This window comes from Lepisma saccharinum, chromosome 16 (assembly GCF_977018435.1).
Source record: "Lepisma saccharinum chromosome 16, izLepSacc3.1, whole genome shotgun sequence".
Lineage (NCBI taxonomy): Eukaryota > Metazoa > Arthropoda > Insecta > Zygentoma > Lepismatidae > Lepisma > Lepisma saccharinum.
In genome coordinates, this window is record NC_139244.1 from 1232199 (window position 1) to 1258595 (window position 26397).

General features: G+C 38.5%; 1 protein-coding gene across 1 annotated transcript in view; it reads left to right on the forward strand.

The window, feature by feature from the left end:
* Window positions 1–26397, forward strand: part of LOC146000186 (ATP-binding cassette sub-family G member 1-like) — an 84524-nt gene that overhangs the window by 36066 nt on the left and 22061 nt on the right. Inside the window, exons 2-4 of the mRNA XM_083137544.1 lie at window positions 13459–13576; window positions 18117–18306; window positions 21357–21502. Of these exons, the coding sequence (XP_082993670.1) occupies window positions 13459–13576; window positions 18117–18306; window positions 21357–21502 (454 nt within the window). The remainder of the gene's footprint in view (window positions 1–13458; window positions 13577–18116; window positions 18307–21356; window positions 21503–26397) is intronic.

The following is a 26397-nucleotide window of genomic DNA, read 5'->3' on the forward strand; positions in this document are numbered from 1 at the left end:
GCCTAATACCCTACCAGATGCAGGCAAGTGCATTATTCAGACTATGGAGCTAAGAATCCCTGTTGTTGAATATGAGGCCAGCTATGCTCTTAAATACAAAGCTGATATCCTAAAAAATCCACAAATTCCTCTTCAATTTTATACATATCAATGCGTACAGAAGCCTGCATCTGGCACATATTATGAATTTGATGCTACAAATTCATTCTCCAGCATACAATACGACATGCCTGATTTTGTGGTGGTATTGTTTCAGACTGGAAGACACAATAATCAGGAAAAAAATTCAAGTAAATTTGATAGCTGCAACATCAAAAACATTTATCTTAAAAATGGCAGAAATGAGGTATTTCCTAGAGAAAATTACAATTTAGACATTTCCAAGGATGATTTCCTCAAATTATATGAGGCTTTTTCGGCTTTCAAGAGGGTCACTACGGGCAATACGGATATGTATTACACTCCAGATGAATTCAAGGCACGGAGACCCATGTTTGTAATCAACACTTCAAAAAGGAAACAAGTTGTGGTGAATGACAGAACAAACATTAAAATTATCTGTGAATTCCACGAGGCATTACCCGATGATACCATATGTAGTGTCATTCTCATAGGTGAAAAATCATATGTTTATGATGTAAGAAATGAGAGGGTCACAGAGCAATTCTAGAATAATTACATTATTTTAATATTAGATATATAAGTTGAGCCTGGTGGCCAATTGAACTCAAACCGGAAGTAAACCGGAAGTGGACCGGAAGTGGACCGGAAGTGAACCGGAAGTGGACCGGAAGTGGACCGGAAGTAGACCGGAAGTAAATATGTGTGGGTGGGTGTGGGTGGGTGTGGGTGGGTGTAGGTGGGTGTGGCTAAGTTTTAAGTATGGCCAAGAGGGGCATATTTTTAACAAATTTATGGACAACAATCTCACAGAAGTGCCTTTTGTAAGTATAGACAAATCAATCTGAGAGAGCTCTTCCTTTCTCATGGAATCCATGAGGGCTTTTTTACAAAAATCTTGGATTAGGCAAGAGTTCCACACTTGAGCAAAAAGCTCATATGGGCATGTTGAGCCTGTTTTAAGTGTAGCAAAACTGCTGGAGAGGAGCTCTTCCTTTCTCGGGTTTATCCCACCACAAATACAACTACTGGAATGACATAATTAGAGAGAAGTGGGAGCGACAGAATTAGAGAGAAGTGAAACGACAGAAGTAGAGAGAAGTGGAAACGACAGAAGCAGAGAGAAGTGGGAGTGACATAATTAGAGAGAAGTGGGAGTGACATAATTAGAGAGAAGTTGGAGTGACATAATTAGAGAGACGTGGGAGCGACAGAATTAGAGAATAGTGATAGCGACAGAATTAGAGAGTAGTGGGAGCGACAGAATTAGAGAGAAGTGAAACGACAGAAGTAGAGAGAAGTGCAAACGACAGAAGCAGAGAGAAGTGGGAGTGACATAATTAGAGAGAAGTGGGAGTGACATAATTAGAGAGAAGTGGGAGCGACAGAATAAGAAAGAAGTGAAACGACAGAAGTAAAGAGAAGTGGAAACGACAGAAGCAGAGAGAAGTGGGAGTGACATAATTAGAGAGAAGTGGGAGTGACATAATTAGAGAGAAGTGGGAGCGACAGAATTAGAGAGAAGTGAGACGACAGAAGAAGAGAGAAGTGGAAACGACAGAATTAGAGAGAAGTGGGAGTGACATAATTAGAGAGAAGTGGGAGTGACATAATTAGAGAGAAGTGGGAGCGACAGAATTAGAGAGAAGTGAAACGACAGAAGTAGAGAGAAGTGGGAGTGACATAATTAGGGAGAAGTGGGAGTGACATAATTAGAGAGTAGTGGAAACGACAGAATTAGAGAGAAGTGAAACGACAGAAGTAGAGAGAAGTGGAAACGACAGAAGCAGAGAGAAGTGGGAGTGACATAATTAGAGAGAAGTGAGAGTGACATAATTAGAGAGAAGTGGGAGTGACATAATTAGAAAGAAGTGGGAGCGACAGAATTAGAGAGAAGTGGGAGCGACACAATTAGAGAGAAGTGGGAGCGACAGAATTAGAGAGAAGTGAAACGACAGAAGTAGAGAGAAGTGGAAACGACAGAAGCAGAGAGAAGTGGGAGTGACGTAATTATGGAGAAGTGGGAGCGACAGAATAAGAGAGAAATACAAACGATAGAATTAGAGAGAAGTGGGAGCGACAGAATTAGAGACAAGTGAAAAGACAGAAGCAGAGAGAAGTGGGAGCGACAGAATTAGAGACAAGTGAAAAGACAGAAGCAGAGAGAAGTGAGAGTGACATAATTAGAGAGAAGTGGGAATGACATAATTAGAGAGAAGTGGGAGCGACAGAATTAGAGAGAAGTGGGAGCGACATAATTAGAGAGAAGTGGGAGCGACAGAATTAGAGAGAAGTGAAACGACAGAAGTAGAGAGATGTGGTAGCGACAGAAATAGTGAAGTGAGAGCGACAGAATTAGAGAAGTGGGAGCGACAGAAATAGAGAGACGTGGGAGTGATATAATTAGAGAGAAGTGGGAGTGACATAATTAGAGAGAAGTGGGAGCGACAGAATTAGAGAGTAGTGAGAGCGACAGAATTAGAGAGTAGTGGGAGCGACAGAATTAGAGAGAAGTGAAACGGCAGAAGTAGAGAGAAGTGGAATCGACAGAAGCAGAGAGAAGTGGGAATGACATAATTAGTGAGAAGTGGGAGCGACAGAATTAGAGAGAAGTGAAACGACAGAATTAGAGAAGTGGAAACGACAGAATTAGAGAGAAGTGAAACAACAGAAGTAGAGAGAAGTGGAAACGACAGAAGCAGAAAGAAGTGGGAGTGACATAATTAGAGAGAAGTGGGAGCGACAGAATAAGAGAGAAGTGAAACGACAGAAGTAGAGAGAAGTGGAAACGACAGAAGCAGAGAGAAGTGGGAGTGACATAATTAGAGAGAAGTGGGAGTGACATAATTAGAGAGAAGTTGGAGTGACATAATTAGAGAGACGTGGGAGTGACATAATTAGAGAGAAGTGGGAGTGACATAATTAGAGAGAAGTGGGAGCGACAGAATAAGAGAGAAGTGAAACGACAGAAGTAAAGAGAAGTGGAAATGACAGAAGCAGAGAGAAGTGGGAGTGACATAATTAGAGAGAAGTGGGAGTGACATAATTAGGGAGAAGTGGGAGTGACATAATTAGAGAGAAGTGGGAGCGACAGAATTAGAGAGAAGTGAGACGACAGAAGAAGAGAGAAGTGGAAACGACAGAATTAGAGAGAAGTGGGAGTGACATAATTAGAGAGAAGTGGGAGTGACATAATTAGAGAGAAGTGGGAGCGACAGAATTAGAGAGAAGTGGGAGCGACAGAATTAGAGAGAAGTGAGACGACAGAAGAAGAGAGAAGTGGAAACGACAGAATTAGAGAGACGTGGGAGTGACATAATTAGAGAGAAGTGGGAGTGACATAATTAGAGAGAAGTGGGAGCGACAGAATTAGAGAGAAGTGGGAGCGACAGAATTAGGAAGAAGTGGGAGTGACATAATTAGAGAGAAGTGGGAGCGACAGAATTAGAGAGTAGTGGAAACGACAGAATTAGAGAGAAGTGAAACGACAGAAGTAGAGAGAGGTGGTAGCGACAGAATTAGAGAAGTGGGAGCGACAGAATTAGAGAAGTGGGAGCGACAGAATTAGAGAGAAGTGGGAGTGATATAATTAGAGAGAAGTGGGAGTGATATAATTAGAGAGAAGTGGGAGTGACATAATTAGATAGAAGTGGGAGCGACAGAATTAGAGAGAAGTGGGAGCGACAGAATTAGATAGAAGTGGGAGTGACATAATTAGAGAGAAGTGGGGGTGACAGAATTAGAGAGTAGTGGAAACGACAGAATTAGAGAGAAGTGAAACGACAGAAGTAGAGAGAAGTGGAAACGACAGAAGCAGAGAGAAGTGGGAGTGACATAATTAGAGAGAAGTGGGAGTGACATAATTAGAGAGAAGTGAGAGTGACATAATTAGAGAGAAGTGGGAGTGACATAATTAGAGAGAAGTGGGAGCGACAGAATTAGAGAGAAGTGGGAGCTACAGAATTAGAGAAAAGAGAAACGACAGAAGTAGAGAGAAGTGGTAGCGACAGAATTAGAGAAGTGGGAGCGACAGAATTAGAGAAGTGGGAGCGACAGAATTAGAGAAGTGGGAGCGACAGAATTAGAGAGAAGTGGGAGTGATATAATTAGAGAGAAGTGGGAGTGATATAATTAGAGAGAAGTGGGAGTGACATAATTAGAGAGAAGTGGGAGCGACAGAATTAGAGAGAAGTGGGAGCGACAGAATTAGAGAGAAGTGGGAGTGACATAATTAGAGAGAAGTGGGAGCGACAGAATTAGAGAGTAGTGGAAACGACAGAATTAGAGAGAAGTGAAACGACAGAAGTAGAGAGAAGTGGAAACGACAGAAGCAGAGAGAAGTGGGAGTGACATAATTAGAGAGAAGTGGGAGCGACAGAATTAGAGAGAAGTGGGAGCGACAGGATTAGAGAGAAGTGGGAGCGACAGAACTAGAAAGAAGTGTAAGCGACAGCATAAGAGGGAATCAACAAGCAATGTTATGTTAACCTTTGCACATTTCAACATGAAGGGATATGGAGACAGGACGCTGGCATCCACAATCTCGTCCATTTCGGGATGTGTGATTAGCTCCACGCTCCGGCTGCCTTTACCCCTCATGGCTGTCACCAGGTTCTCATTTATTAGAGGCTGGGATAACACCAGAGTCGAGTGCAGGGACATAGCTGGAATAATTTCTTCCTGAAATTACCCACACCGGGATTCGAATCGGGTCTCCCGGTGGCAGTCAGACGACCTGGATCACTGCGGGTCTCTTACACAGTGGCAAGATCAGTCCAATCTTTTCCATCCTTAGCGATTTCCTTTAGGTCCATCTCAACGTTATCCCTCCATCTTCGTCTTGGCCTTCCTACAGGTCTCTTACCATCAGGTTTCCCAACAAAAATCCTGTAAACTCTTCTTTCCTCTCCCATTCGTGCCACATTGTTTGCCCACCTAAGTCTTCTTGATTTAATCATTCTAATAATATCTGGACATGAATACAAATTATGTAGTTCTAAATTATGTAACCATCTCCACTCATCTGTCTGCTCATCACTTTGAGGTCCAAATATTTTCCTAAAAACTATATTTTCAAATATTCTCAATTTATGTTCCTCTTCCAATGTAAAGGACCAAGTTTCGCATCCATATAATACTACAGGCAAAATTACTGTTTTGTATTTTTTAACTTTTAGTTTCTTAGATTTGATTTGATTTATTTTACCTCGTCTTTTGTGTCACTTTTGGCTAATTTGCGAAGATGGGGATGAGTGATGATATGATGAAATTGATGAATGGACACTCACAAACATCAATGCCCAGGCCAGGATAGTTTCTTAGATATAATACGAGAAGATAAAAGTTTATGAAGAGAAAAGTACCACCACTGACTATACTAATCATTGTTTGCCAAGTACAAGGACGTATATATTGTGCAAGGACGTAATTTCCAGGTTAATAATTATGGCGGCTCTCGCGAGGAACTATGCATTACCTATGACAATTTAAATTCCTGTGACGATGTGACGAGACATGCCCGTGGGCGTTCATTCTAGCTTTTCTTGTCTTCCAACATCCGAGAATCGCTTCCTCACGAGGCATCCCTAGGAAGGCAATTATGTAATTACCCACTCAAGCCTTTTGTTTTCTTGTATCGTAACATTATAATAACTTCCTTAAAAGCGAAGAATAGGAGCGTGTTTTTATAACACACCGTTGCCAAATGCTACAGTTTAAGTTCTCTGATTGTATTCTTCCGAAGGTCAAACGAGTACTTTTTTTCTTTTACGTTGCTTTTTGTTGCAAATTGTAATAGGTGATTTCTTTTATAGATACAGCTTTGTGACGTAATATTTAATTAGCTAAAATACAAACATTACATCCAGTGCTGTAATCTCAAAATTTTCACAGGATAAACGCGAAGTTTCATGAAACGTTATGCAGTGGTCAGAAGTAGCGAGCTACTTGTAGCGTCGCTACTGTAGCTAGCTACAAAATTTGTAGCTGTAGCTGTAGCGACGCTACATTTTGAAGATTGTAGTTGTAGCGGTAGCGAAGCTACAAAATTCCTGTAGTTGTAGCGACTTTTTCGCTACAGCTACTTTTTTTCTCAGCATTCTGAGGTGAATTTTGAATGTGGCAACAGCGTCAGAAAAAATCGACAATAACCCTTAATTTTGCAGGAGGTTCATAAAGACAGTCTATTACATGGAGATACAGATAATCTAGATTGTAGATTATAGATATATGCGTAATTTATTTAATTAGTATCTGAAGAATTCAGATATCCAGATAACTAACTGACATATATGAATATATTCCTGCTAACAGCTACGTTTTTTTTAGCTGCATCGCTATTTTGGGGAGAAACATGCCTCGTTTGCTGCACCGCTGGAAAAAAGTGCCTCGTTTGCGTCACCCCCGGGACAAATCCTGTGGATATTCATGGTGTAAGACACCAAAATGCCATTAATTACTGTGTAAGACACAACTTGCAGTGCAAAAATGAGCGATGGATTTTCCACTGCACTGACAAGGGAATAGTGCCAGCAATAAATGGCTCAGTACGTTAACAGCATTGATCATCGTCAGTATATAGGATCTCACCAGCAAGAAATTATTGTTAGAAGAATGATAAGAGTTTCTGGAATTACAATTATTTTTCCGATAGTATTTGTTCACAAATTTTAAAATTACAATACATTTAGAACACTCAGGTTTACACGACAGTTTCCTCATTAATTTTATCATATTGCAAAAAGTATGTACGAGTTATTGACTTTCCTGCAGAAACGACAATTTTTTTTAGTTAATATACATAGTTTCCAAATTTATGTATTTCTCCTACTTTTGCGTAACATTTCTGTAACTTTTGCTAATCATGACATCATCATCATCATCATCCTTTGTGGTTTCTTGCCTCTGGCTGGGTCGGCATACAAGTCAAGCCTCTCCATGTTTTCCAGGCCTTTCACCACTCCTCTCTTTCCAAGGTGTTCCAATCTTGTCTCCTAACACTCTCCACTATCTGCTCTTTTCACCGACATCTTGGTCTCCCCCTTGGCCTTATTCCCACTCCTTGTGCATTGTAAGCTCTTACTGGTAGTGTTTCTGCATCCATCCTCTTCATGTGTCTGAACCATCTCATCTGTGCCTGATCTATCTGTCCTGAAGCTTCATTAACACCCAACCCCTGTCTGTCGTGTCTCCTCATTTCTTATGCTATCCCTTTAGTCTTCTTCAAAAGACTCCTTAAAAATTTGATCTCCACTGCCTGCATCTTTTCTTTGTCTCTCTATGTCATTGTCCAAGTCTCCGCTCCATACGTAATTATTGGCACATAGTATGTGTTATATATTACCTTCTTGCATTTAATAGGTACATCCCTGTTCCATATTAATCTTCGAACGCTTTGATAGAGTTAAACACCTTTGTCCTCTTCTGTTTACCTCCTCATCTATTCTTCCACTTCTCTCAATCATGACAATGAGGATGAATGGTTTATTTAATTATTCTCTTATCTATAGTCACTTTCTGCCACTTTCGGCTAATTGTGAGAACGAGGAAGAATGATGAGCAGTGTGGGGAATGGAGGATCTCATCCTCCCAACTAGGCGTTTTTCCTAGTTTTTGTTTTGAGTCCATTTTATGCATAGATAAGCTGATCGAGACTGGATCATAACCACTATGTACCTCCTCTGGGTATCGAACCTGGGGCCCCTTTTGTAGTCAAAGGGCTCCAGGTACTTTTCATTCAAAATGCTGACTTCATATCAGTGTATAAAAAATTAAATATTTATTCTCAAGAAAAATATGTTGATGTGAACATAAATACGTAATCCTACCAAATTTTATTTGTGTATAGTTGTAATAATTAATTTGGGTAACACCCTAATTGCAATATTCATATATCAAATTTGAATTGATATGCCACTTGCATAGGTATGGTATTCTCAAAAACTATACTAAAAATAAGTAACTGAAGTAACACTGCTATCAAAATTATCGAATGACTGGAATCATGATAATAATAAATAACAGATTCTATTTACCAATGGTAGGGGATTTTTTAATACCCATATGGTTGTTTTTCATTTTTTGTATGCAGAAGTAGCGCAAAAATTAGGGAAGTAGCGAGTAGCGAACAGAAGTAGCGTAGCGAGCTACTTTCTGGAAAATGTAGCGTTCTGACCACTGACGTTATGACGTGGATACAATGTTTGCAGGATTATGTTTATTTAAATATATGGTTGAAACCATTTAGCTTCTACAGTAATTGAAGCAGATTACAATAGACAATGGAATTTTAAACTAAAAAAAATAACAAGTGAAACGCGTATTTTAATGATTGCATTAAAACGTAAAGCTAAAGTAGGCAAATCTATTGATATTGTATTTATACTGCTAATTACACTAAAGAATGAAAGACTGAAAAATCCTTATAAAAAAAGGGGAAAAAATAATAGAAAAAGCAACTTCCTTTTTCCTCACCCTCTCTAAATTAACAAACTAGAAGTATTTGACCGTAATAAGCTGGCTAAGTAATGGTCAAATTACGTAAATACATGTAAACGAAACAAAAGAAGGTATTCTCATTGTAGCACAAGATACACGCTAATGAGTAGACCTCGGATTTTTAGGTTCTAAAAGTGTGCTTTCAGGTTCCTAAAATAGGCTCTAAAAATCCTAAAATAGGCTCTAAAAATCCTAAAATAGATACTAAAAATCCTAAAATAGATTCTAAAAATCCTAAAATAGATTCTAAAAATCCTAAAATAGGTTCTAAAATCCTAAAATAGATTCTAAAAATCCCAAAAATAGATTCTAAAAATCCTAAAATAGATTCTAAAAATCCCAAAATTAGATTCTAAAAATCCTAAAATAGATTCTAAAAATCCTAAAATAGGTTCTAAAATCCTAAAATAGGCTCTAAAAATCCTAAAATAGGCTCTAAAAATCCTAAAATAGGCTCTAAAAATCCTAAAATAGATTGTAAAAATCCTAAAATAGGTTCTAAAATCCTAAAATAGATTCTAAAAATCCTAAAATAGGCTCTAAAAATCCCAAAATTAGATTCTAAAAATCCTAAAATAGATTCTAAAAATCCTAAAATAGATTCTAAAAATCCCAAAAATAGATTCTAAAAATCCTAAAATAGATTCTAAAAATCCTAAAATAGATTCTAAAAATCCCAAAATTAGATTCTAAAAATCCTAAAATAGATTCTAAAAATCCTAAAATAGATTCTAAAAATCCCAAAAATAGGCTCTAAAAATCCTAAAATAGATTCTAAAAATCCTAAAATAGGCTCTAAAAATCCTAAAATAGATTCTAAAAATCCTAAAATAGGCTCTAAAAATCCTAAAATATGTTCTAAAAATCCTAAAATAGGCTCTAAAAATCCTAAAATAGATTCTAAAAATCCTAAAATAGGCTCTAAAAATCCTAAAATAGATTCTAAAAATCCTAAAATAGGCTCTAAAAATCCTAAAATAGATTCTAAAAATCCTAAAATAGATTCTAAAAATCCTAAAATAGGTTCTAAAAATCCTAAAATAGGTTCTAAAAATCCTAAAATAGGCTCTAAAAATCCTAAAATAGATTCTAAAAATCCTAAAATAGGCTCTAAAAATCCTAAAATAGGTTCTAAAAATCCTAAAATAGATTCTAAAAATCCTAAAATAGATTCTAAAAATCCTAAAATAAATTCTAAAAATCCTAAAATAGGTTCTAAAATCCTAAAATAGATTCTAAAAATCCCAAAAATAGATTCTAAAAATCCCACAAATAGATTCTAAAAATCCTAAAATAAATTCTAAAAATCCTAAAATAGGCTCTAAAAATCCTAAAATAGATTCTAAAAATCCTAAAATAGGCTCTAAAAATCCTAAAATAGATTCTAAAAATCCTAAAATAGGCTCTAAAAATCCTAAAATAGATTCTAAAAATCCTAAAATAGGCTCTAAAAATCCTAAAATAGATTCTAAAAATCCTAAAATAGGCTCTAAAAATCCTAAAATAGATTCTAAAAATCCTAAAATAGATTCTAAAAATCCTAAAATAGGTTCTAAAAATCCTAAAATAGGTTCTAAAAATCCTAAAATAGATTCTAAAAATCCTAAAATAGGCTCTAAAAATCCTAAAATAGGTTCTAAAAATCCTAAAATAGATTCTAAAAATCCTAAAATAGATTCTAAAAATCCTAAAATAAATTCTAAAAATCCTAAAATAGGTTCTAAAATCCTAAAATAGATTCTAAAAATCCCAAAAATAGATTCTAAAAATCCCACAAATAGATTCTAAAAATCCTAAAATAAATTCTAAAAATCCTAAAATAGGCTCTAAAAATCCTAAAATAGATTCTAAAAATCCTAAAATAGGTTCTAAAAATCCTAAAATAGATTCTAAAATCCTAAAATAGATTCTAAAAATTTTAAAGGAGATTCTAAAAATCCTAAAATAGGTTCTAAAAATCCTAAAATAGATTCTAAAAATCCCAAAAATAGATTCTAAAAATCCCAAAAATAGATTCTAAAAATCCTAAAATAGATTCTAAAAATCCTAAAATAGGGTGTAAAATCCTAAAATAGATTCTAAAAATCCTAAAATAGGCTCTAAAAATCCTAAAATAGATTCTAAAAATCCTAAAATAGATTCTAAAAATCCTAAAATAGATTCTAAAAATCCTAAAATAGATTCAAAAAATCCTAAAATAGATTCTAAAAATCCTAAAATAGGCTCTAAAAATCCTAAAATAGGTTCTAAAAATCCTAAAATAGATTCTAAAAATCCTAAAATAGGCTCTAAAAATCCTAAAATAGATTCTAAAAATCCTAAAATAGGCTCTAAAAATCCTAAAATAGGGTCTAAAAATCCTAAAATAGGTTCGAAAAACCCTCAAATGGGTTCTAAAAATCCAAAAATAGGTCCTAAAAATCTTGTTAGACTCGAAAAATCCTGAAGTAGGTTCAAAAAACTTAAAATAGTACAAAATTCCTGAAAAATTCTGATTAGGTATAGTCACCGGCAATGAAAATGGGACACCTATATCCTGAAATATGCATAACGTTATGTGTGTTGCCTAACCCTACGGCGATGACATAACTTACCATTGGAAATTTGCTATTAACATCCACTCTTCGCCGTAGCTATAGTTACGCAACAATTTTTTTCATGCTATCCACAGTCAAACTCCGCAATTTCGTCGGTGAGGATCATCTTATATGATGAAAATAATCTTTCGACAAAAGCATACTCAGTGGTGCAAACTTCAATGCTGAAATGTTAGTTTGCAAGACGTGAATGCCACAAAGAACTGAAGTGACACCAAAGTAAGCAAGACCACACAGATTGTACAGGTAACAGTGGCACCAGACATTTTGCTTTGTTTAGAGCTTTGAAAAATCACCATGGACTTTGAGGAAGGGAAATCGTCAGAGTAAGTTTCAAACACGTTCCTCATTGAACTTTTCATGAGCAAACAAAGCAAATGCCTCTGGGTGACATAAAAATCCTGTAAAACCTTTAAATATATATAAAAACCTAAATAAAGGCTTGATTTAGGCGCATTAACCTAAAATAGGCTGTAACGAGCAAAATAGTTTTTTTTAGGCACTATTAAACTCCATCAGTTGTTTTTTTTTTTTTTTAACGAAACGTTGACATAACTTATTATTTCTTACATACCTGTAAAGGAAAAATAGGTTAAAAACCTAAAATCCGACGTCTACTAATGAGTTAGGTTAACTAGAGGGTATACCCTCGACTACAGCCCTTGTAAATCTTATCACATAAAATGTTTTTGGTGTGTCCAGAGAAAACATTCCTTAGAGAACGGAGTATACACCTCTTTCCTCCCTCTTATTTGATCTGGTTTTCTGTTTTCATTTCTTTTCTGTCACCCATTCTCTCTTTTCTTTCTATTTCATTTTTATCCTTCATTTCCTTTCTATCCATCTTTAACTCGTTACCTCTCTGACCATTCTCACTCACCCCTCTTGGGTCTCCCCTGTGACATACTGGAAACTGCCGCATTGTAATCAAGGGGTCCCGGTTTCAATACCTGGTAGAGGCACAGTATTTCAGAACCCACTTTTAAACTGAAGGTCCAGTCCCGATTAGCCTATCTGAGCATCAAATGGACTTTAACGAACATTCACGATTCAACCATCCGTTTTCCTATCTAATCCAATCTGTTTCTCTTCAAATTATAATGATGATATTCAACGGGACAATAATAAGGTCTTCAACTTTTCTTAAAACCTTGAGTGAGCACTGTTAGTTTCACAATGTATGTAAAAGCGAACGATGTGTTCCAAGTGGTGTCTTTGTCCTTGGCTGTAATAACATTGAAAAGCATTCGAAATGAGAAACAGGAGTTTGGAAATCGAGGCAATTGCAACATGAGACAAGAGAAAGAACGACAAAAGGCTTTGTGATTCACTATTCATTGATTGAGTTTATGTTTTAAGGCCACCTTATACACAGATAGGTTAATCGGGACTGGACCTACAGTGGGATACGAACAATCATATATCTCCACCGGGTTGCGAACCCTTGTTAGCACTACGACATCGCAAGGCTGTGAATCACGAGAAAACTAGTCTCTTCCGAGTCACATCTGTGCACAATACCTGATTTAATACAGAGCATTCCCTGACATTCGCTACGAGACTCGGCGGCAAGCTGCCCGGCATCAGCGCTTGTCTTTCCCGGTGAACGGGTCCGCGACAGTCGCTAGAGTCGACTATTAAAATTACAGTTTTCATAATGTGTAATAACCTTGACTACAGAAGGTGTTGAAAATGATGTCCCTCTGCTGCAACACATTCCTGGCATCTCCGAAGGAAATTGGCATTTACACGTGCAAGTTCGTCTACTGTAATTCTCCCGATTTCTCGTACAATACTCTCTTTTAATTCACGGATGGTGTGCGGATTGTCTTTGTATACTTTATTTCCTTATTTTTTTTCCACTTTTATTCAGAACTGACCCTGTTACTGTAAACCTTTTTACGAGGTTTAATGTAAGCGACTGTCGCGGACCCGTTCACCGGGAAAGACAAGCTCTGATGCCGGGCCGCTTGCCGCCGAGTCTCGTAGCGAATGTCAGGGAATGCTCTAGTAATGTTAATGCCTTTCCCCGGATGTAAGGGGTCCCCCTTTGGACACCCGAATGCAGACTAACGAGGCTCTGGCGTCCGTACTCATGGCCCTTCATGGGACTTGTGTTTATATGCTGTCCATATTTGTTTGTGAATGTCCCTTCATTTCACCAACATTCGCAATTAGCCAAACGTGGCAGAAACGTGAAGTAAAATAAACTGGATCAATATTTATTGTACTCGTCTCGTTTCAGGAGAGAAGACCATCCTGAAGGATGTTTGTGGGAAATTCCAGCCGGGGCAGCTCATCGCCATCATGGGGCCATCGGGAGCCGGAAAGTCCTCCCTGCTGGACGTTCTCAGTGGATACAGGTAACGGTTCGCTTTCATCATTGAACACGTTTCAGCAATTCCTTACTCTCTAGTTAATGTCTCGGATATAAAGACCGGAACTGGATATCCAGTTAGTTGGCGCTGAACTGGCTACCTACCTGGATGGCTGCTCGACTGGTTTGGAGGAATAGAACATGTTCTAATTGCTACTGGCTCTCCTCGACTGGATTCTGTGGAACAGCCAATCAGAGCAAAGTTTGACCTTGTGAAGATAATCTGTGAGTTCGCAAAGGAGAGTTTTTTTGTCTGTGGTTTCCGAGTGTTGGCTGGTTTTGTTAGTTTCTCGATAAAAAAAATAAAGAGATGACGTGCAGTGCGTTCGTGTTCCGTTCATTAATACGAGGGTCACTATTTATATTTTGAGCCTAACAATGAAAAAACAGGAATTTGTCATTGAAAACTGCTTTATTGTTTTTCGAAGTATTCTCCTTTATGGTCAATACACTTTTGCATTCGTTCGAACCATTTGTCAAAGCAGTTTTTCCAATTTTCTTGAGACACCTCCATAATATGGTTTTTGAACGCATCAACGGCGTCTTCCGTCAACGAAAATCGTTGTCCACGCAATTTATTCTTGACATTCGGGAACAAGAAGTCATTGGGTGCCTAATCAGGACTGTACGGCCGATGACCCATCAATTCGATTTTTTGACTGTTCATAAAGTCGGTTGTTAGACGAGATGTGTGACGGCTGGCATTGTCTTGATGAAGAATGATCCGACGGCGTTTGTTTGTTTTCCGTATTTGACCGAAGACCTCTGGCAAACAATTTGTTGTGTACCATTCAGAGTTGATCGTTCTACGTTCCTCTAAAGGCACAGTTGCCACATGACCAGATTTCCCGAAAAAACAGGCGACCATTTGTTTCGATGTGCTTCGAGCGAGAACAACTTTTGTTGGATTGGGTTCATCTTGAAACACCCATACAGTCGACTGCCGTTTACGTTCCGGCTCATATGCATATATCCATGATTCGTCACCTGTTACAATCTTATAAACATCTTTTGAAGCACCACGATTGTATTTATTGAGCATTTGTTTGCACCAATTGACGCGAGCGTCTTTTTGAGTTTTTGTCAAATTGTGTGGGATCCAACGAGAACATACCTTTCTCACAGCTAAATGATCATGTAATATTTTATATATGCTGGTGGAACTAATGCCTATGGTTGCCTCAATCTCACAGTATGTCACATGACGATCTTGCAGTATTAGGTTTTGCACAGCATCAATGTTTTCTTGAACAACAACTGATTTTGGACGACCTTCGCGAATCTCGTCGGTGAGCTAATGGCGGCCACGATTAAATTCGTTATACCAGCTTTTCACAGTGGCAAAGGATGAGGCTTCATCGCCAAATGTGGAAGTAAGTTAATCGATGCACTCTTGTCTTGATAATCCACGTCGAAAATCGTAAAAAATCATCGCACGAAAATGTCCACGAGTTAATTCCATTTTATTGTTGTCGCGCAATCTCCAAGGCAACATAAACAACACAAATGAAGCTATTGACAAAACATTTGAAGTACGTTATGGTCAATAATGCCAGACGATTCCGTGCAAACGTCAAATCGCGCCTAACTTCGATCAGAGTTGCCAAGGCTCAAAATATAAATAGTGACCCCCGTATTTAGGTATTTATGCAAAGCGATGAGATGCGTACGTGACAAATATGATTAGCCGAAAATGAAAATCCTTATTATTGCAAGTGTATTAAACTAAATGTTTGATTTTTTTAAAATTTTTGATTGGTTCCTGCGAATCTCATGTATGAATATGCATACCCGAGTTAATTAAAAAGCTTGCTCGGTACGCATTGATTACTATATTTTTTCGAGCCAATCTCTAGTCCATGCTTTTCTTTTTAAATTTATTATAAAAGCACAAAGCAGAAATTCTCCTACAACATTCTTCAAATTGATCGTCCATCTTTACAGAGATTGTCTGCTCTGCGCAATGTCTTATGGGAACAAAACTCTATTGACAAGTACGGTCACTTTCGTGTGAGGCGAAAAGTAGCAAATGGGTAGCCAGTCCAGTTCCGTGTGATTCCGGCTTAAGAGACGTTTTATGTACACTAACTAGTTCTCTCCCTCCCCCCTTTTTCTACCTCTCGCTTATTCTATCTTTTCCCTCTGTATCTTGCGTATTTTTCTCTTCTTCTTTATCACCCATTCCTTTCTCACTCATTCTTTATTCTTTCTGTCCATGGATCCCGGCCTGGACATGGCTGTTCTTTGAGAGTGTCCCTTCATCAATATCATCCATTATCCTCATCTTCGCCATTAGCCAGTAGCAGAAAAGCGAAGTGACAATAAACTAAATCAATCAGTCTATGCTTTCCATCCTTCACAAGAAACGTTTCGAAGAATATTGTGTTCTTCAATTTTGTAAATTGAACATAACTGTATATGTTGTGACTTTTCAAAACTTTAGTTGATATTACAATGTTTCTTTGAATGTAATATGCACCGTTAATTTTATTTTTATATCTAAATCTCGTACTTTTACCTTTGCGGTGTGCAATGAATACGTCAACACTGGGCACACAGACACGAGCGAAGTGGAAGCGAGAGGAGAAAACAAAAGACTGTTCACTTTAGTTCGCTATTTGGCCACTGATAAATTTAATCTGTTGAACTGGGTAGAAACCAACGTCATTTTCGAAGAATGGTTGTAGAACTCAACCTTGAGGCATTACATAACAAATAGCCTAATTACAATCTGGTCACAATCTTCAATACGCCACTAAGAAAAACAAAAGTTGAACAGCTAGCAATTATACTGGGTATGCATGGAAAAACTTGTCCAAAGTACTCTGTAAAAAGTTGACTAGACAAATGACAGTCTAAAAAAAATTGACCTGGGCCGTTCTTAAAGTATTAACTGGTATTAATGAACATTACATAGTTAACCGTAAATAATGTAATTTTAAAAATATGTCTGTCTTTATGAACTTAAGTTTCAAAGTTTTTTCTTACGTGGCTGATATCTGCAACATATCCCTATATTAACGTGTGCGGGTTTATTTAAAATAGAAGTGATTACCGAGGCCATGATGGTTTCTGATTCTATCCATCACACAGATGTGTGACGATATGGATGCGCATGCGCTCATGAGAAAAAAACTATTATGTCCGTTTTTGTAAATTAAGAGGCTCAATTTTAACGGTAGAATATCCTAAATTTGAAACTTCCATCAGTGTAGCTGAGCGGGTATTTGTTGGGGTTTGAGTGTGGTTGGAGGGATGCTTGTTTTTTTCGACATGGAGACTTTCTTATTATTATTTTTGTTATTTAGCGTCGTTTTCTGCTACTCGCAACGATGAGGATGAGTGATAATATGATGAAATTTGTGACATTCGCAAGGAACATCCATGCCCAGGCAGGGATTCGAACCCGGGACCCTTGGTGTCTCATAGCGCGCTGTAATAACCACTCTGCCAAGGAGGTCATCATAATATACGAGATTGAGGCCTGGGTATATATATACAGAGTGGCCTCAAAAGGTAACCAATATTAATTAACAATTATTATTATTATATACTACAGAGCATTCCCTGACATTCGCTACGAGACTCGGCCGCAAGCAGCCCTCTGCTGCAACACATTCCTGGCATCTCCGAAGAAAATTGGCATTGACACGTGCAAGTTCGTCTACTGTAATTCTCCCGATTAAGAATTTTAGTGGCTCTTAATGCTGTGGTTTTTGAAACACCCGTTTCTTGTGAGAAGCGGAGGATAGATTTCGGAGGAGACTGTTCTAACCTTTGTCCTATCTCATCGAGTTTTTCCTCAGTAAGTACACGTGGGTTTTCCTTTCCATTTTTATTCAGAACTGACCCTGTTACTCTAAACTTTTTACGAGGTTCAACATAGTGGTCCTATGTGGAGCGGGAACACCAGGAAATTTCGTTGCAAAACGTCGTCGCACTTCTCCAAAATTCCTCTTTCCGAAGTAACACTCGACAAGATAAATCCTTTGTTGTAATGTAAACTTTTGTGGTGCCATATTAAGTCACAATCTTCAACACACGGACACGACACAACTTCCGAGGAAGGATTATACTGGCGTCAGTCTGCAACGTCAACAGAAAGGGAAAGAGAGCGAAGGCAGGGAGAGCGAAACCCACTGTAGCGTGCGACTGTTCATCGTTCACCGGGAAAGACAAGCGCTGATGCCGGGCCGCTTGCTACCGAGTCTCGTAGAGAATGTCAGGGAATGCTCTGTATATGTACATATATTCTACTGTCCTTCCAGACCAAAACCGAAATCAGTGTAAACAAAAGCACGTTACTTGTGATCTTGTTCAATGATTAACTCTCGACTCGGCTCGTCCATAGTTACTGACCATTGATGTAAAACAGCTGCCTTCGAAATCAACCGATAGAATCTCTTCCAGGTCACATGACTTTGTTTACACCGACGTCGTACTTGCCGTGAACGGAATATAGATCCCGTCTCCTCCTGTGGTTTGTAAACTGTTTCCTTGTAATTTGTTTCGCCATCTCTCTTCAGAATGTCCGGCATGTCTGGCGCTGTCTACACGAACGGGGCGGAGCGAGACCTCGCAACGTTCCGGAAGCTGTCGTGCTACATCATGCAGGAAGACCGGCTGCAATCGCTGCTCACTGTCAGCGAGACCATGACGCTGGCGGCGGATTTAAAACTGGCGAACAAGGTGGCAAGGAAGGAAAAGAAACGGATTGTAAGTTCAAATGTTGAAATGAAATTCTTATATTTTCCTAACAGTTAAGCAGTTATCAACAACGTAATAGGCTTTTTCAAATAAGAAATACAGAAGTGAACAATCAGGCGAAACCAGGGGCAGACCGACAGATCACTTGGTATCGGCTGGGTAGCTAAGCGCGACTCGCCAACTGAAGTTCCCTGGTTCGAGTTTTGGCATGGGCAGTGCTGAACACTCCATATACTCAGACAGGCACGTATCCAAGTAATATACCTTAATTTATGTAGATCATTCACATACAATATATAGTTAAGGAAATATAGCAATACGAAATTGAGTCCATCTTTTTAAATCACGCTGTATCTCTTAAACTGACCCCCAATTACCATTTTGGTCATTGAACAACTTTTAAAACGAAGGTCAAAAACAGTGATTCTTAAATATTTAATTGTGTATTCTTCCCTCCTCCTAGAACGCAACCGTGTATACAATTCCAGCCCCCTCCGAAATCAAATCTTGCGTACTCCAGCGCACACGGGCACATCCCTTGTTCTGCAACAATGGAATATAATGAATGTTACATTCTTGAAAAAGATGGGTCATAAAATCCTGCAAACGAGCTGCAACATTATCCGCCATTGAAGGTTTTTCCAGAGTCGTGCATGCAGCATGACCTCCAGGCGTATTCCTTCCTCTTGCTGGAGATTTCCAAGGCCTTTGATCGGCATTCCTGCCTTGAAGAAGCGAAAAATGTTCCGGTTAGGAGAACATCTGCAAATTACACCCTCTACGGCAAGGTAACGAGATCACCATTTATTTGTATTGTCTTCCGTCGCGTTTTAAGCCATTTTTGTCTAACGATCATTAAATGAAATTGATGACGGGACACTCGGTCAATGTTGTCACTTGAAGGGAAAACTTCCTAATTTAACATTCTTCATTATACTTCGTGGGGTTCCATTATATTCAAAAGCACAGTCCCATTCTATATTTTATTAACGGTTTTCCGTACGTTGTAATAAATTAATAATATGTATTCAATGTACTGCAACAATCAACGACTTTTTGCTGGAAATGTTCAAGTGGGCGCACTGTATATGTTCACGAACGTTGCCGCCGTCCCTTCGATAGTGTCAAAATGTGTACGCACTTGCAATTTATAATTTTCTATCTTCATGCACGGTAAAATATTTTAAGTAAAAAAGGCACAGTTGTATCCTGTTTTTTGCAAAATAGAGAGGAAGAGGCATCATGGCCATGTATAAAGAATAGAGAGACCTCTCCCACTGGCTTAGTAAACATTTTGCACTAATTGTATAATTAAAAAAACCAATACAGTATATCAAAATTGATCAAAACACTACATTGGTTCAAAATGTTATGAAAGTTACATTAATATTGCACAGATACATACAAAAGTAGGTGTTTTAAAAATGTAAACCTAATATTGTCATTGTCAATATAGCCTAATTAATGTACAATCTTTACTTTAACTGTCCAACTTTATACAACATGACAGTTTTTGTGAACAGGAGTGTACATCAAGCCAATATTTAGATTCCAATTGTTTAGAGAGAAAATTTTATTGGTTATGTATTTACTGATAAAAAAAAATAGTAACAATCAAATTATAACTATTAAAATTGTATTATTCTTGGGCTGAAAAGTTGAACCTCACCTTATATCTGTATAGCTATATTTGATCATTACATGCAGGCTGTTAAATTTTAACTGTAGTGTATTGCAAACAGTGGGGAGGAGGTTGTTTGTCTGATTGAATCCACATGGTACCAATGAAGGAGGTTGGGGGAAAGCAGTTCCGGTGCCCCATCCCCCCTCCGAACACTGATCCAGCAAAAAATATGAAAAGTGAAACCGCAATAAAATCTTTCCCGTAATGCTCATTGTGTAGGAGAATGTTCGTAACAAGCGAATTAGGCTCATTGGAGGTGAAAGCGTGTAATTTGGAAGGGAATTTCTCGTCGCAGTCTTTCCCTGCAGGCTGTGGTTCGGGAAAGTCCACCGGCGGTGGGGAAACCCAGGTTAGCCATGTCTACGGAAGCTCTGTGGGTTCCATAATGACTGGATTTTGAGTGGAGGGGATGGGGACTGTTTTATTGTGCATTCTGTGTTGAATGATTGATTGATTGATTTGGGGTTTTAAGTCCACTTTGTGCACAGTAAGGCTAATTGGGACTGGACCTACAGTTTAAATTGGGGATCCGAACCACTATGTGCCTCCACCGGGTACCAAACCCGGGACCCCTGCATTCTGTGTTGTTTTAAGGGATGGAAATGTGTTGATTGGAAGCAAATGTTGTTCTCTACTTATATACGTTCTTGTTGTTGAGTTGAGTTGATGTTTTAAGTCCACTTTATGCACAGTAAGGCTAATCGGGACTGGACCTACAGCTTAAAGTGGGATCCGAACCACTTGTGCCTCCACCGGGTATCGAACCCGGGACACCTTATTGCAAGGAGATGACGCTACCACTGCGCCATGGAGGAGGCCCTTATATACGTTCTTATTTCAATGTATCATCATCACATTTTGTCAGACCGAGTGAAAATGGTGATTGACAATTTGTCTACCGTTTCTTTTTCTGCCCTGTATTCAATCCTGAATTCTGCCCTGTATTCAATTCCGAATTCTGCCTTGTATTCAATCCTGAATTCTGCCTTGTATTCAATCCTGAATTCTGCCATGTATTCAATCCTGAAGTCTGCCCTGTATTCAATCCTGAATTCTGCCATGTATTCAATCCTGAAGTCTGTCCTGTATTCAATCCTGAATTCTGCCATGTATTTAATCCTGAATTCTGCCATGTATTCAATCCTGAAGTCTGCTCTGTATTCAATCCTGAATTCTGCTCTCTATTCAATCCTGAATTCTGCCTTGTATTCAATCCTGAAGTCTGCCCTGTATTCAATCCTGAATTCTGCCATGTATTCAATCCTGAATTTAGTTTTGTATTCAATCCTGAATTAAGTCCTGAATTTAATCCTGAATTCCTAAATACGCCATATTCTGAAAGAAAAACATGATTGTTTTCTTGGATTGTTTGCAGATCGACGACATCCTGAGCACCTTGGGGCTGTCAGAAAACAAGACTACGAGGGCGGCCTCCCTGTCTGGAGGGGAGAAGAAGAGGCTGTCCATCGCCCTGGAGCTGATCAACAATCCTCTCATCATGTTTCTGGACGAACCGACGACGTAAGTTCCTTCTCGCTTGTTATTACGTTCAATAGTATTGCTGGTGTAAAAGGGAAATAATTTACCTTGAAAAATAGTTTGCCCCTGAAATTTCGGTATTCCACGTCCGCTCTTTCTCATTTCTTTCTGTCTATTCTCTCTCACTTTTATTTTCTATGTTTGTCTGTCATTCTCTTTCTCATTTCTCTCTCTCTCTCTCTCTCTCTCTCTCTCTATCTATCTATGTATTAGGGTCTCCTGAGGTAAGCGTAACAACTTCCCTCCGGGGATTTAGACCCGTGTGTTCGACGGGTGGGAATGAGGCCCGCAGTCGCTAGGTAGTCCACTGGCCCTCGATGTGCTGTTGCGCAACGGGTTATTATCATCATCATCATCATCATTATTATTATTATTAAATGGAATAGAGAACATAATTTCCTAATTTCTTAATTCACTTTTCATAGTTTCTTGCTTTTATGCGCCCTTTCTACCCAATTGTCCCTTCACAAGAGAAAAGAGACACGTTTGTCGCTTTTCTTCATTCTCTCTTCGTCTTGTTGTCTAGCCCGGGGGAATAATAAAGGCTGCTAAATGAGACAAGGCACCTTCCTCTAGGTTGGGCGGGAAATAAGACGTCACGGAACTTTGTATTTTACTGACCAAACCGGAACTCGAATTAACCTTGGCCTTGACCAAGAGCTAAGTGAAAAATATCATGTAAGATGTAAGTGTGAGCGACTTGGGGACAAGGGCCTGTTCATTTGCGACCTCGTGTCCTCTTGCTACCATCTTTTTCGACCCATTTGTCCTTTTGCAACTTCTGGTCCCTTCTCGACCTCTTGTCCTTTTTCGATTCTTTGGTTCTTTTGAAACCTCATGTCCTTTTTCGACCCTTTTGACCTTTTTCAATCTCTTGCCCCTTTGCAACATCTTGTCCTTTATCGACCCTTTTGTCCTTTTTCGATTCTTTGGTTCTTTTGAAACCTCTTGCCCTTTATCGACCCTTTTGCCCTTTTTCGATTCTTTGGTTCTTTTGAAACCTCTTGTCCTTTTTCGACCCTTTTGCCCTTTTTCAATCTCTTACCCCTTTGCAACCTCTTGCCCTTTATCGACCCTTTTGTCCTTTTTCGATTCTTTGGTTCTTTTGAAACCTCTTGTCCTTTTTCGAGCCTTTTGCCCTTTTTCAATCTCTTACCCCTTTGCAACCTCTTGCCCTTTATCGACCCTTTTGTTCTTTTTCGATTCTTTGGTTCTTTTGAAACCTCTTGTCCTTTTTCGGCCCTTTTGCCCTATTGCAATCTCTTGCCCCTTTGCAACCTCTTGCCCTTTATCGACCCTTTTGTTCTTTTGAAACCTCTTGGCCATTTTCGACCCTTTTATTCTTTTGCAACCTCTTGTCCTTTTTCGATTCTTTGGTTCTTTTGAAACCTCTTGTCCTTTTTCGAACCTTTTGCCCTATTGCAATCTCTTGCCCCTTTGCAACCTCTTGCCCTTTATCGACCCTTTTGTCCTCTTTCGACCCTTTGGTCCTTTTACAACCCCTTGTCCTTTATCGACCCTTTTGTCCTTTTGCAACCACTTGTCCTTTATCGACCCTTCTGTTCTTTTGCAACCTCTTGTAGACGGAGCTTATGACTACAGTGGTGCCATTGACTTCAGTCCAACTATCTTCGGCAGTGAACAAGAGTCGTTGCACAACCTCAACGAACGCCTACCGCAACTAGGCACGAGCTGATGAGTTGTCCGGTGGGATGAGGAGTTAACCTTAACCCAAAGGAGTTGTCGACCATGCTCAGGCCGGGAAAATTCCACTTTCATTAGGAGGCAGGCCTTTTGAACGGACGAAGCTCTTGCGTAAGAAAACAAAAAAGAAATACCAAAAAAATGAGAAGGGAAACTTGACCCTGTGTTCTCAAGGACGGTTAGTTTCTTCGATCAAGTCTTTTGTTTCTGTATAAATTATATTATGGGCAAGGAAGGTCCCTTTACATGTTCGTAGAGGTGATATGATGCTTAAAAGCTGCGTGGCACGAGAAAATATTTGTCTGTGCTCTTTAATTGGCTGTTGATTTTTCTTGTTGAAGGAAGAGTAACATGCGATAGTTATGAAAAGGTACACTATTCCCTTTCTCGTTTTTATTATTATTTTTAAAAATCCGCCAGCACGGACATGAGGCCATGCCCCCCGTGAAAAATGAACGTCAACCTCAAAATATACGAGGGCTTATAGTAGAAAAAATAACCAAAAACATCCAAAACCAAAATTATAAAACTAGTGATATAACTAAAGTTGATTCTAGTATATACTTACTCCCTGCAGACAAAAAGGAAATATTTAGTTTAATAAGTCGCTTGAAAAACAATCTCGCTTCTCCCGGTCATTTAAAAAATACTCGAAAGGATTATGTAAAATAGATTAATAACATTTTTCAACAAATTTTCCATCATTTCAGAACAACAACATGGTTTTTGCAAAGGAAAATCTACACAATTGGCTATACACACATTCACAGAAGCAATTAGAGAAATTTTGGATAAAAAAGAACACTGTGTAAGGAACAAAAGTATTTAACAGTGGGCCCGTTCCGAAAGTCGCACGAGTTTAACGCGTTAAACGAGTTATGGTAACTGGCCGTTCCATAAGTGCTTCTGTGCGTTTCTTGGGTTTCATTATGCTGTCCCAAAAGTCGCATTCCGTGCGTTTCGTGCAAGAACGAGATTCACCAAACGCACGGGCCAGGATGCTGGTTTGTTCCGTGAAAATCGTCTGCTCCTTGCAGACAAAGCGCGTGCTGATGGATTCAAACTGCACTAGTTCGGAAAATGTATTATAATTTTAACAGATAGCGATATGAAGCAACATGCACAAGATAAGTATGCCTTGACCGTTCTTAGAATGTGATTAAAATGAGTAACAGTGGCCATAATAAGAGTTTATTTTTGCCATAAGGACATCCCTTCCGCTGACGCCATGCGGAAACTTTCTCTAAACGAAACGCTGCGCCTGCGCTTTCGCCTAGCGTGTCCCATAAGTCTGTAAAATAACTGGTTTCACCAGATTCAGGAGCCCAGTTATTTTCGTTGAATGCGTTCGTTTCGTTAAGACTTTCGGAACGCACCCAGTGTCAACCACAAAATCTTGGTAAAAAAATGGACCAGTATGAAACACATAGGTAGGGTGACCAGACGTCCTCTTTTATCCGGACATGTCCTCCTTTTCAGGTGACTGTCCGGCGTCCGGGCGGATTTTTTAGAAATCGCTAAATGTTCTCCTATTTTGGAAAGAGTATAGCATTGACCATAGCAAATGTGCTGCATACAGAATGCTTCATTTGGGGCACGTTAGGCAGTCAAATAGGCACCAAAATGATGAAAATATGCACTTAAAAACACCATAAACTAAGAAAAGGCATGAAAATAGGCACTTAGAAGGCACCCTAAAATTAAAAAAGACATTAAAATAGGCAATGGATGTGAACTTATTTAAATTTTCTTCTTACAATGCACAGTTATACTGTATTAGCACTTCAGTTTATACATAAAAGTGTGCTAGCGATTAACATACTAATAATATTCTTTTGATCGAAATTCATATTTGCGGGGAATTGTCTGTTAAAATAATTCTCACAAGAAGAGCTTGTGCTAACGACTGTGCGGTTATGAACAAATGATGAATAAACAATTTGCACCATTGTAACAAAAGAATATTTAAAACAATGTTCCAATTCAGACCATCAAATCTGGCGAATTCCAGATTTCAGTCAGTACAACATCAAGAAAGCCTTACATTTTTCAATATAGGGAAAGCGAAATGCACGTAAGAAAAAGCTGAAGTATGGAAAAATTGCAGAATATCTATCCATTTTTTGGCACGATTAAGCAAAATTGCAACTAACCATCAAACTAGGAATTTATAGGCACTGTAAAAATGTGTTTTCGGAATAGGAACTCCATGAAACGAACTTTAAAGTTTAAACATGAAAGCTTATGGTTTACTACAAAGGAAGAAAAAAGGTAAATAGGCAAATTTCCGCACCCCAGTCATTAGTATTAAGCGCTGAGACTGCTGGAACGCGTGTAGTCTGTGCAGTTCCTATTCGGTTGATTGATTTGGTTTATTTTACTTCGCTTTTTTGTCACATTTGGCTAATCGCAAAGATGAGTATGAGCGATAATATGATGATTTTGATGAAGGCCACACGTGCCCAGGCCGGGATTCGAAACCGAGGCCTCTGGCATTGTGGCGGGGTGTGCTAACCATTCCAACACAGAGGTCGGCCAGTTCCTTTTCGAGTTATACATACGCGATACAGAAATGCGTAGTGAGAATTTTTATTATTAAGTAATATTTACTTTCATGAAATAACGAAGCGAAAGAAAATATCAAGTTTTAAAGGATGGAAGAAATGAATATGGGGTAAAGTGTAAGGTGGTTGCCAATTTCCCCTGCTGTTGAAAGAGTGCTAGAAATGTTCGTGGCATTGAAATCATATTTCTCTACCCAATCCAAACTACCTAAAATTTTAATTTGGCTCTTCGAAAAAAGTTAAGCGAATCTTACTTCTTACATTTGCATTCACTTGTAGAGATATTTCAGTCTAATATCCAAAAATTAGAAAGGGAGTAAAATTCTGTGATTCAAATTATAGATATTCTTTGTAATTTGTTAAAAAAAAACAGAAAGAGTTCTTCTGAAAAGCATCTGTGAGGAAAATGTTGGTAAGATTTTTGTATATTGATTAAATTATGAGTAATGGCAAATGTATAGCCATTTTTTGCGGTGTTCTCTTTTTTATGACTTTGTCCTCTTTTTTGAATGTATGTGTCTGGTCACCCTAATCAGGGGAGTAGAAATAAAATGGTTTAAATCATATCTAAGGGATAGGAATCAAATATTAGAAATAACTCACATCCAT